The 12,596-nt window shown below is 43.4% G+C and overlaps 1 protein-coding gene across 2 annotated transcripts in view; it reads left to right on the top strand.

The window, feature by feature from the left end:
• Positions 1-12,366, top strand: part of DYNC1LI2 (dynein cytoplasmic 1 light intermediate chain 2) — a 29,952-nt gene extending 17,586 nt beyond the window's left edge. The window contains exons 7-13 of one of the 2 annotated variants that reach the window (XM_047790104.1): positions 1,893-2,028; positions 4,593-4,704; positions 5,469-5,528; positions 6,281-6,322; positions 6,727-6,844; positions 7,655-7,826; positions 9,421-12,366. In XM_047790104.1, the coding sequence (XP_047646060.1) occupies positions 1,893-2,028; positions 4,593-4,704; positions 5,469-5,528; positions 6,281-6,322; positions 6,727-6,844; positions 7,655-7,800 (614 nt within the window). In that variant the 3' untranslated portion in view covers positions 7,801-7,826; positions 9,421-12,366. The remainder of the gene's footprint in view (positions 1-1,892; positions 2,029-4,592; positions 4,705-5,468; positions 5,529-6,280; positions 6,323-6,726; positions 6,845-7,654; positions 7,827-9,420) is intronic. The other variant, XM_047790103.1, reaches the window with a different exon arrangement.
• The last annotated feature ends 230 nt before the right edge of the window (positions 12,367-12,596 follow it).

The raw sequence follows: 12,596 nt of genomic DNA, 5'->3' as shown, positions 1-12,596 counted from the left end.
TAACTTCCTGAATGCAGTCTTCTGCTAGGGAGAAATTGCATCTGTCTTTTTACTTTTTTAATTTTTACTGTGTTGGAATTTGAGGCCTAATAATTTGTGACTATTTTTGATTACCATTTACTTATTTATTGCATTTTCAGGCCACATATGCAGCATATGGAAGTTCTGGGGTAGAGGTCAAATCAGAGGTTCAACTGGGAGCCGATGCCTCAGCCACAGCAACATAGGATCCAAGCCATGTCTGTGACCTACACCACAGCTCTTAGGAGTGTTAGATCCCTGACCCACTGAGCGAGGCCAGGGATCAAACCTGCATCCTCATGGATAGTATTAGGATTCACTGCTGCTGAGCTATATTGGGAACTCGATTACTTTTTATTTTTAATACTATACATTTGATAGGCTTTCCTGTTAAGAAGAAAGCCAGGAGTTCCCCTTGTGGCACAGTGGAAATGAATCCAGCTAGTATCCGTGAGGACACAGGTTCGATACCTGGCCTTGTTCAGTGGGTTAAGGATCGGGCATTGCTGTTAGCTGTAGTGTGGGTCACACATGCAGCTCAGATTCTGTATTGCTGTGGCTATGGCATAGGCTGGCAGCTGTAGCTCCAATTCAACCCTTAACCTGGAAACTTCATATGCCACACTTGTGGCCCTAAAAAGAAAAACAAAAACAAAAAACGAAGAAGCCGTTATGTGATAATTTTTCATTACCAAATTTTATTGTCTTGGTTTTTTTTTTTTTTTTGTCTTTTGAGGGCCGCACCTATGGCATATGGAAATTCCCAGGCTAGGAGTCCATCAGAGCTGCAGCTGCCAGCCTACACCACCGCCATAGCAATGCCAGATGCAAGCTGCACCTGCATCCTACACCACAGCTCATGGCAACACCAGATCCTTAACCCAAAGAGCAAGGTCAGGGATCAAACCCACATCTTCATGGATACTAGTCGGGGAGCCATGACGGAACTCCGGAAATATTTTTAAACTTTTTTTTGTAGAAAAGATTAGTTACATGATTGATTGATTGCTCTTTTTAGGGCTGTACCCGGCATATGGAGATTCCCAGGCTAGGGGTCTAATCAGAGCTATAGCTGCCAGCCTAAGCCACAGCCAAAGCAATGCCAGATCCCAGCTGCATCTGCCACCAGCCATGTCTTGCAGCAGTGATGGATCCTTAATCCACTGAGTGAGGCCAGGGCTTGAACCTGTATCCTCATGAATACTACTCAGGTTTTTAATCTGCTGAGACAAAATGGGAACTCTCAGGATATGTTTTAGATGCTACAGGATCTCCTATATGTTTATGTTTTGTTATGTTTTGTCTTTCCATGAGAGAGATGCTGTGTCAGCAGCTTTTTGAATTTGTTTCTATAAAAATCCAATAGCAGTTGGTGCCTTCATCCCACACCCTGGGTGGAGGAGAAAAAGGATGGCTCCCACTACTTCCTTGGGGCCCTTTGGCTTGTCTAGCTCAGTGGCAGGTGCCACTAACACATAGCTACCCATTTCTCATAAAAGGTGTGCTTGACTTAAGCATGTGTGAGCATCTGTCTGGGAAAGAATCTGTATAGGTTGGATATGCTGAGGGTTTCCCAGGACTAGCCTCAGACCCATTAGGTTGACTGCTAGAAAAGCAATCTGATGGGCAGAAGACAACAGTTTACATGTTAAAAAACGAACTACATGGCCTGCTATCATATGCTTTACGCTTTTAACCTGGTTCATCTGTTGCTATTACCTTTTTCATTTTAAAAACTTTAACACTTTCTGTTAATCATGTATTGATCAAAAACTGAACAACCCATGACTAGTACTTTGAGGATTGTGCTTGTATGTGTTTGCCTTTTTCTCCCCTGCAATGAATTGGTTTTCCTTAAGCAGATTGATTAGATGGAGCGGCCTTGATTTACACATCAGTGAAGGAAGAGAAAAACCTCGACTTGTTGTATAAGTACATTGTTCATAAAACATACGGTTTCCACTTTACCACGCCTGCCTTAGTTGTGGAAAAGGAAGCAGTTTTTATGTGAGTTCTTTATAGGTGATGCTTTCAAACTCTTCTTCCTTTTTTTGTTTTCTTTTTTGGCTGCCCCAAGGCGTACGGGGTTCCCTGACCAGGAATCAGATCCGAGCCACAGTTCTCACCTATGCCACAGCTGTGGCAATGCTGGATCATTTAATCCACTGTGCTGGGCCAGGGATTGAACCTGCGTCCCGGCACTGCAGAGATGCCACCAATCCCTTTGCACCATGTTGGGAACTCTTGGCAGATGCTTCTTTTTATGGTACATTTGCTCTTTACATTTTATCCTTCCAAGTAAGATGCCTCTGTCTCTGTCTTATGCAGCCAGCTTTCTCCTGCCCTGGGGCAAAATGCTTGGGGCTAGACCTCATAGGTACACCCTCCTTCCTTGCTCTGCTCCTTTCCAGATTACTTGCCATTCTACGTCCAGTCTGAGGGAAGTGGGTGGAGTGAGGTCAGGGGTGCTGTCTTTTTTCTCTGAGAGCAAGTTGCCAAAACATTTTTGCCACTTATAATCAACTCAGGTAAAGATACTGGCTGAGGGAGGGAGTTGAAGTATAGAGAATGGGCGCTTTGGGGATCCTGAATATTTTCTGTTGAATCATCTGGTTTATTGGCATCCATTGGCAGGGATTACTGCACCCACCCTGGTGCCCCATCAGCTTGGATTTTAGCTGTACTGAACGGTCTTTGTGTTTCTGGCATTTCATATTTTGCGAGCCACTGGGGCTATTTGTCCTGGGCAGAGACTTGTATGCTTATTTGCCCGAATTTGCGTCATTCTCTTACAGGAGGATGACGAGTGTTATGGGTGTATAAATAAATGTTGAAGCTGTGGTCACTAAGATGTCTTGTGCTAGTAGATCAGTGTTTCAGGCTTAAATAGCTTTTTTTTCTTTCTTTTCTTTTTTTTTTTTTTTTTTTTTTTGCTTTTTGGGGCCGCACCCTCAGCATATGGAAGTTCGAGAGCTAGGGGTTGAATTGGAGCAGTAGCTGCTGGCCTACACCACAGCCACAGCAACGCTGGATCCTTAACCCACTGAGCAAGGCCAGGGATCGAACCCGCATCCTCATGGATACTAGTTGGGTTCATAATGCACTGAGCCACAACAGGAACTCCTTAGATGTCCTCTTGACTTAAAAAAGAATTATAGTTCATTCGGCAAATACTGAGCACCTCCTAGGTGACCAGGTTTTGTGCTGAGGACACAGAAATGAATGAGCTATGGTCCCTGCACATGGCATTGTAAGGGACACACACAGGCAAGAAGGGGTAGGGCAGTAATGGGATAGGAGGGGCAGTGTGGCAGGGAGACCAGAGGGGTGGTGCTGGAAGGAGAAATGGTGCGTGTGCCAGACAGGCCTGCAGGAATGGAAGGGCGGGAGGGACAGTCTGCAAGGAGGCTGAAGGTGTGAAAGCCAAGAGCTCTTAGAGGACTGAAGAGGAGAGCCTCACTGGAAAAGGGCAGTTTCCAGACAGCAGGCTTAGAGACTTGGACTGATGTTAGAGAATTGTTGAGCGTGATCAGGCTGGCACCAAACCTGCAAGCTTTCAGTGAGTGCTGTGCTTTTGGAGTCAGTCAGTACCCAAGTTACATGTGATCCTGAGGAGGAAGAGCTGGTGGGGTTCAGGGCTGGTCTGGAGTGGAGAAGAAGCTCAAAGCTTCTGAAGGTGACATGGGTCGGGACAGTATTTTGACCATGCTCTGTCCTTTTGCACCTTTGGTCCTATTGGTAGTTGCCTGTTGGGGAACCAGTGAAGTCAGCAGAGCCATTTGGGTCGAGCTCCCTGGCTGAGTACCTTCTTGGTTATAGAGCTATGGTTCAGGAGTTGGAGTATGAAAGGCCTATGAGAACAATTGGTTACCATCTTTTAGAGCTTCTAGAATTCAAAACTATACCACGTCGAGCATTTTACAGTTGCTCCTTACTCTGGGCTGTTGCTTAACTTAATGGAACCTGGTGCCGTTCTCCCCTGCAGTGTCAAGCTGGGCAGCATCCAGGTAGCATCCTTAAGAACTTGTGTCCTTCTGGTTTGCGGCCCAGGGTGGGTCTTACTACCCACCCCTCAGCTCCAGGGCACATATTCCCACATCAGTAAAATTAACCAATTCATAAGAAAACTTATCAGGAAGAGGAGTTTTCAGAGAAACAGCTCACAGGGGTGCCTCCATGCCAAAGCCCAAGAGAAACCATCCCATCTTGAGCTCTGTCCTCTGTGCAGCTCTGTATTCTCCACTCTGATAGAACAGCGTCCTATTGTGTCCTTGTTCTTCTGGGTGGAGTTGTGGAAAAGCTCTGAACACTTCCTGTGGGTCAGCGTGTATACTCAGTAGGATCTCACTTTGGCTCCTTCAGTCCGTGAACTCAGTATGGAGCAGGACCTGCAAGGTTGAGCTGATGGACTGTACCTGCAGGGAATAGTGGCTTGTCTGTCAAAAGGTACAAGCCAGTCCGAGCAACTAGAGACCAGATACTGTGGTAAAGGATGTCATTCTAGAGTGGGCTGAGTATTCTGTAAGGCAGTCCCAGGAAAAGCAAGTCAAACCCTATCTCTTTGCCTTTAGACCTGCAGGCTGGGACAATGAAAAGAAAATAGCTATTTTACATGAAAATTTCACAACTGTGAAACCAGAAGATGCATATGAAGACTTTATTGTGAAACCTCCCGTGAGAAAGGTACCCAAATCAATCACTTTAATAGGAGTTGTAAGTCGGGGTTTTTTTGTTTTGGGGAGTGGGGGTTGCCTTTTTTTTTTTTAGGGCTGCACCCAGGGCATATGGAAGTTCCCAGGCTAGGGATTGAATCAAAGCCATAGCCAGCCCACACCACAACCACAGCAATGGTAGATCTGCAGATCAGCTGTGTCTGCAGCTTACACCATAGCTCACGGGAACACCAGATCCTTAACCAGGGCCAGGGATTGAACCCATATCCTCATGGGTACTAGTCAGGTTGTTTCTGATGCACCCCAAAAGGAACTCCCTAGGAGTTGTAGGTGTTTTTAATGGGAAAAGAAATAAGTCATACAATCGAAACGTTGGGGGGGGGGTAAAAAATAATAATCCAAGAACTTTAAAGAAAGTCTTTAGATTAAATCTGGTGTTAGGTAAATGGCTTCAGGCGGTGGAGCATGAATGATGGAGAGCCCCTGGATTACTGTTAATAGATCCTCCTTGCTCCTGTGAGCTCCTACAGACCATGATCTGGGAGGTAGGTATTGTTTAGAACCTTACCAGACTGAAAAATGTCATTTGGCTACATGCCAACCCTGATCTTGGAACAGGATCTTTGCCAGGCTAGAAAAACTTAATTCTCCACAGTGACTCCCCAAACCCGTGTTGAGACACAAGCCCATGATTCTCCTTTCAGTGTGAACTTTGGCAGTTAGGGTGTTCTTGGCTGGTGACCACAGTCAAGTGTGTGTTGCTTCACTTCACAGCTAGTCCACGACAAAGAGTTGGCAGCCGAGGATGAGCAGGTGTTCCTAATGAAGCAACAGGTAAGACCAGTGAGGCCAGAGCAGAGCCCTTTTCGTGAGTGAAATGCCAGGTCCTAGGGCGAGGTTGGGGTACCACAGAGAGCTTTTGGGGACAAAGGGTTGCTCTCACTTCTCCTGGTTCCCTCCTTTTTCTAGGATTGGTACTGAATAGGTGATCCCTGAGAGGATCCCCTGCCTGGTTGGCAGATTCTCCTACAGTGGTAGCCTTAGCAGTATCTTAAGTACTCGTTCTCTCTGGAAATGTAGGGGTTTTGGCATAGTGTTTTCCATGTTGACAGTTTGCCTACTATATGCCCTGACCTCCCTTCCATTATTTCCCATTGCCCCACACAACCCTGTCTGTCAAGGCAAGTGAACTGATGCACACATTGTTTGTGTGGGTGAGGAGAGTAACTTCCGAGGCTGACAGTTGAGAGTGCAGACCCAGTCGCACTTCGCTGTTGCACTAAAGACTCCTGTTTGACAAGTCACAGATGAGCAGGGATTGTTGATGGTTCTCTTGCCAACTTTTCCTCCTGTCTGAGCTCTCCTTGCTTCTTTAGCTTCAGAACTGGTTACTGGGCAGCTTTCCCCCCCCCCCCCCCATCATACACCAAACTGTTTGGTTGAAATTTTTTGCATTTATAGTGTAGAATCGATGACTTGGTTGTTACTAACTGTGCCCTCTAGTGAGATGCTCAGAAGTAAGTATTTCTCTAGACCTTCGGTGTACTCTGCCTTGGTTAATGGCTAGTATATCCCTCTCTTTGCAGTCACTCCTTGCCAAGCAGCCGGCCACTCCCACAAGAGCCTCCGTGAGTACCTGAAACTAAACAGGGTCAAGGGCTAATGTCATGGGTTTCTTCAGACTTTCTATCGTTATTCATAAGAGCTTATGTTTGTATGGGCTTTTGTATTTTCAGAAGGAATTTGGTCTCCCTAAACGCCCAGGGCCAGGAACATGATAGGAACTCAGGAAATGTCTGATGAGAGAGTACAGCTCTGGGAGTTAAAGTGAACAGGCTTTGTTATCTTGATATCTCTTCTCTCAGGAGAAATTGGGATCTAAAAGGGATTGAGCTGGGCACAAACTCCTGTTCCTGCCACCCTTCTCTCTAGACTGTGAAAAATACCCTGCAGAACCATGTCTTCATTTTTGGAGTATCTATTTTCTGTTATTTTTATGCCTGTGTGTGACTTGGGCTGGTTTTGGACTTAGGAATCCCCTGCAAGAGGACCCTCTGGCTCTCCAAGAACCCAGGGCCGGGGAGGGCCAGCCAGTGTGCCTAGTGCCTCCCCAGGCACGTCAGTCAAGAAGCCGGACCCAAACATCAAAAGTATGTATCCTCTCTCTTGGGAGAGTGGTTTAGTCCTGGGCCTCATTCCTGCTTTAGCGGCTGTCTAGCTGGATTTAGAAAGTGGAGAGTCACAGCAGCTGAGCTGTTTTCCCCAGGAAGGTCTCTTTCCACTTCCTCTCTCTTAGAGAGAGGGACCCTATGGTTGGCAGAGATCAGGGCCTATTCCTTTCTTGGAATTGGGGCCCTTGCATCTGGCTTTGTATAAGACTTTGGTTAGGCCTCTCTGTATTCAGAGAAGAATACAGCGTAAGAAGTCACTTTAAAATGTGTATTTTTAGTTCTCAGTTATGTTTCTCAGTAAGATTACATTATTACCATTTATGAATTGTCATTATTTTGTCACGCTCAATTACTTACTAGTTTAAGTAGCCCATAGCCAAGTGACTTACTACCCAAAGATGCTGGCTGCAGTAAAACCCTCAAAATTGTATTTAATTCTTGCATGTTCAGTAACTGTCTTCCATTCTGAATGAGAACTTTTCACAGCAGCTTTGTAATGTTATGGGCTTATGAAACTTTGCGAACACTGCTTCATGGACAGGAGATGATGTGAAACACAAGTTATCTATCATGCCTCTGAACAGGTGGGAAACCTAAACGGGTTTCCATTTATTAATTATGCTAACATGTAATTCGCCTAAGCAGTGGTAGGACATAACACTTAGTCAGTGCATGTGCTCAGCATACTAGGAAGCCACAAATGGATAATTCCAAACTGAAAAGTAGTTTGCTGTTGTTTTATTGAGTCATCCAGTTTGTATGATTCTTTTTTACTTAATGTTTCCCCAGATAATGCAGCAAGTGAAGGGGTGTTGGCCAGCTTCTTCAACAGTCTGTTGAGTAAAAAAACAGGCTCACCTGGAAGCCCTGGTGCTGGTGGCGTGCAGAGCACAGCTAAGAAGTCAGGTACTGAAGGGCCCCCAGAAGACTTCTGACCCTTGTGGTCAAGGGGTGCTGCAAGGTGGGATGGCAGACAGGAGTGTCTGCTTTCACTTGACCTTTAGACCCTCGATGTTCTGAACAGGTTTCCCCTTTATACGGAGCAGTATATTATATAGGAGCATTACCTTATTACTGTGCTTGTTCCGTTGGCACAATGAAGGGGAGATTTAGATATATTCAAGTTCTCAGGAACTGACTGTTTGATGATTTGAGGTAGATCCTAAACCATACATGCCCCTAGAGAAGCTCTTCTATCGGAAGTCATGGTCTAGAGTGTGATATTTTATTTATTCTATTTCATTTTCTGTGTTGCTCTGTAAGGATTTTGTTCACTCAGCTACTCCTGGTCTTCCACGAGCTGCCTGTGAACCTTCACTGTTTCACTGGGGAATTGTCATTTTCTCCTCCGTGAAGCTCCCCGCCTTGTCACACATACACCTCTCTGTAGCAGCCCATCCGTCTGTTCTTCCATCTGGGCAGGTGGGGCAGTTCTACATCCTGGAGACCCCTGAAACAAAAGAACCAACCAAGTTCCTTGGGAATTACACATTTTCTCAGGAAGCTTGAGGCCATTTCAAAAGGGTTTTAGTTTTCCATTGGCTATAAGGAATGTTAATACAGTGTTTTTCCTAATTGGTATTTTCCGATCAAAGGAGGCCCTCAGGAAATCTCTCCATTCTTAGGTCAACCTGGGCTTTCAGGGGCTCTTGAGTCCTAGGAGACTTAGAGTCTGGTCTGGTCTGGTCTGGTCTGGTGGCCCAGACTATAAACTGGTATTCCCTGGGAGGAAATAGGAGTCGTTTCTAGGACACACTTAGTATTAGACGACAAAAAACATGTGCACCAGCTTTGTGCAAAGTTGAAATGGCCAGCCTTCATCTTACTGAAATACAGTGTTTCCAGGATGTCCATGTGAGTTGTAATTAGAAGCAAAACACAAACATCTGTGTTTCTGAGGCATAGAAGGTTTGCTGCATGCCAGAAACTCCAGTACTACCTCTAGGAAGTTGATGATGAGAGCACGTAAGGTTGGGGTTGGGTCGTGAGAGGGTTTTTAGGAAGGCTTTTGTGTTTGGTACAAAAGCATCCTCAGGCAGGGGGCAGTAATGCAGTCAGGGAGCACAGACGTGACATTTAGAATTTAGAAGGGCTGAGTTGGAGTCTGTCCTCCTTATAATCATTGCAATGAAAAAAGGCTTTCCTCATTCTTTCTTTTTTTTTTTTTTTAATCTTTTTAGGGCCACACCCACTGCACATGGAGGTTCCCAGGCTAGAGGTCGAATCAGAGCTATAGCTGCTGGCCTATGCCACAGCTACAGCAACAGCAATACCAGATCCGAGCCATGTCTGTGACCTACACCACAGCTCATGGCAATGCCTGATCCTTAACCCACTGAGCGAGGCCAGGGATTGAACCTGCGTCCTCATGGATACTAGTCAGATTTCTTTCTGCTGAGCCATGACAGGAATGCCAGGCTTTCCTCATTCTTATCAAGGTTATTATCACCACAAATGACTATAGAAGTCTGAATAATTTTAAATGTTTCTTTGAAAGAATTCTCATCTCATCACTCCTGTTTTTTGTTTTTTGGGTTTTTTTTTTTTCTCTTAAGGACAAAAGACTGTGTTGACAAATGTTCAGGAAGAACTGGATAGAATGACTCGAAAACCAGACTCCATGGTAACAAACTCTTCAACAGAAAATGAAGCCTGATCCTCCTTAAAAAGTGCATATGTAAAATGACCAAATAACTATGTATATTGATCTGCTCTAAGACCAGGATTTTTCTGATATGGCACATGCTATCAGTTTTTTGGGGCAGGGGAGATGAACTTAAAAAAAAAAATACTTCATTGGCTTGTCTGAGTGTGAAATGCACATTTAGAAAGGTTATGTGTCAGACCCCTTTGTGAAGGATAACCCTTGGACTCTCAGGCATGTGGCTCTCTTGTGGGCAGCAAGTTCAGCAAGGCTTCTTGAAGCGAGGAAGATGGATGGAGAGAAAGAGGGCCCGCTTCCTCTCAGGATGGAGCAAATGAGACCAGGAAGTCATTGATGGTGGCTAGTGTGACCAGTTGCATGTTAACAGATTCACTTGTTCATGGGAAGCAGACTAAGTAGCAGAAAGTCCAGGAAAGAGAAAGACTGAAAGGAGGAAAGAGAGAAGTGTTGATGGGGGAGCTGAACGTTGCAGGAGTGGAAGAGGAGATAAGCAGTGTTAGTAAATACCGTGTGTTCAGTAGAAATTGAATAATCATTTTTAAGACTTAAAATCAGAAGTATTTCCAAACTAAAAACTAAGCAAAATGGGAATTGGAGTTGCTGTAAATGCATTTTTAACTTATGAAAGAAAGTTTGGGGGGTGTCCCTGAGTCAGGTGGAGCTGATGTTGGGGGTGGGAAGGATGACAGCAGCCCAGGACTCATGTGCTTGGCCCAGGCCATGTCCTCAATGAGAGGTGTTGGGCTCCACGCATGTGCATCGTGGGGTAGTCAGTCAACATGGGGTGTGTTTAAAGTCAGCAGTTACAAAATTAGTTTACTTCGAATTGTGTTTTCTAAATAGCTTCTGCTTTTTTTTTTTTTAATTTAATTTTTTTTTTAAACTATCACAGGCTGGCCTACTAGTAGAGAATGGGTGACCAACCTCTCATTTTACCTTAATGCAGTGCTCTACAGAAAGTTCGAGGGAGGTTTTTGATGTAACTGCACTCTGATTAATTGGCTTACACCAATCCCTGCCTTACGGTCAGTGGAAACCTTCGTGAAGTTCCATTGATGTGAAAGGGCCTTGTCCTAGCTCCCTGGTCTGATCAGTGCTATCAGATGAACAAATAAGTGTGAATGTTTTATATTGAAAATAGAAATGATACATTTCTCTTGTTTTATGTTTTTCATGAGCTGTAGCATTTTTTTCTTATGGAAATAAGTGTTTCAGATGTCTCCATTTAGGGCAGATTCATGTACATTGTCATGTCATACCACCATCCTAGACGTGACTTCTGTGGATTTGAAATGGCACTTTTAATTTTATATATGACACAAAACATTGAAATGTAAACACTACCATTAATTTAATGTATAAAACATTTGTTGTCAAACCAAGGGAAAAGCCACAGTTCACTTATGTGGAGTTTACTTTTTTTTTTTATATGAATGTTTGTTGTACTGTGTCTGAGTATAACTTCCCTAATGTCATTACTTTTACATACCAGATCTAACTGACCACTAACAGTACTGGGCATAACTTACTATCCTATGTTACATAACAAAACTCTAAGACTGTCTTGAATTGCTTTTTTGTAAAGGTCTGAACACTGTTAAGGAGAAAGCTGAGTATTTACTTGCCTTTCTGATGAACATAAAAATGTGTTTTTTATGCCAGTTTTATTGTTGAAAATACATCCCCCCTTAAAAAAAATTTTTTTAAATGTATTGTGGCTTTCAATTACCAGATTGTCCAGGTGATGACGGTAAATTGACGTGAAGTAATAGTTGTGATATAATGACCAATAGATGCCAAACAGCTTGTGGCCACACTAATGATGGGGTCATTTAATCCCTCTGTAGCAGCTGTCAAGGGGTGGCAGGCACAAAAAGAGTGACCTTAGAAATAAGAGTTCTTCAAAAGGCACATGCCTGTGAGGGATACAATGTGATTTTAAATTTTAATGCAAAACTCTACTTTCTGTTTATTTTTTTATCATTTAAACTGATAAGCACTTTTTGTGTCAATATAAAATGTTCTAAAACCGAAGAAATGCTAAGACACCTGTCTTGTGAAGGAAGACACATGTGTCTCTCCTGACAAGTGGATTCTCCTAGGATCAGAAGAAACTGAGGCATAGTGTCATGTGCTCAGTAGTTGCCAAAGTCTACCAACTTTGGGGAGCTGCAGGGTTCTCTTTAGGGGGGTGGGAGGAGGGGACATATTTTTGGTTATTTGGGGGTTTTCAAGCATTGGAACCAAAGGCCAAACAATAAACAGCCTTTACTTTTTAAAGTAAAATTCATTTTATTTGCAGAATACACTTGTATGGTAGACTATTAAAGATAATTTTATGACTGTTTTTACACGTTATAGTGGTTACATCTGCTGTTTGTCTTTAAAATAGAAAAATCAAAGAAATAAACCCAATCTTGAAGATATGGCCACAATAAAGGCCATGAATTGGTCTTTCATAAAAATGCAACGGGTATGCTGCTAGAATTATTTAATTTTGTTTGCACTTTTTTTTTTGATTGGCATTTTTAAACCAGTATTTAAACTGAAGATGTGTTTTATTAGTTTAACAAAGTTGAAGGTGACTGCTCTGTACATCATGACCTTAACAATGTTGATGCTGTAAGTGAAAGTTCACTGTTGTCTCTATACTAAGTTTATTGGTGTTTTTAACTTAAAATTAGGACTACAGATTATTTCCCCACCAGCCTTAGTCCAGGGGTGTGGCTCTGTCCGGATGCAGTATGCAGTCATGTGGAACCTTGCTTTCTAGTGCTGGAAAAGAAGATGTCTCTAATTACTGGCTTCAATAAACATGAATCCAGACTGCTTACAATTTTTGGTGGCTTTCTTTATGATAAATCATCCCACTGGAGATAACATTAAATTACCTGCTAATCATATGGGGTATCTACCATGTAGCTAAAAATGTACACCTCTCGCTTGAAATTATTAGGAATTCTGTTAAAGAAAAAGCATTCAAAGCCATATTTTGAGCTATGTGGAGTTCCAGGCTATAGATAAAGTTTATGAGGTTGTGAGTAGTTCATCATTTTTTCTTGCCTC

This window comes from Phacochoerus africanus, chromosome 8, assembly GCF_016906955.1.
Source record: "Phacochoerus africanus isolate WHEZ1 chromosome 8, ROS_Pafr_v1, whole genome shotgun sequence".
In the NCBI taxonomy this organism is placed as follows: Eukaryota; Metazoa; Chordata; class Mammalia; order Artiodactyla; family Suidae; genus Phacochoerus; species Phacochoerus africanus.
This window is presented reverse-complemented; position numbering and strand designations above follow the sequence as displayed.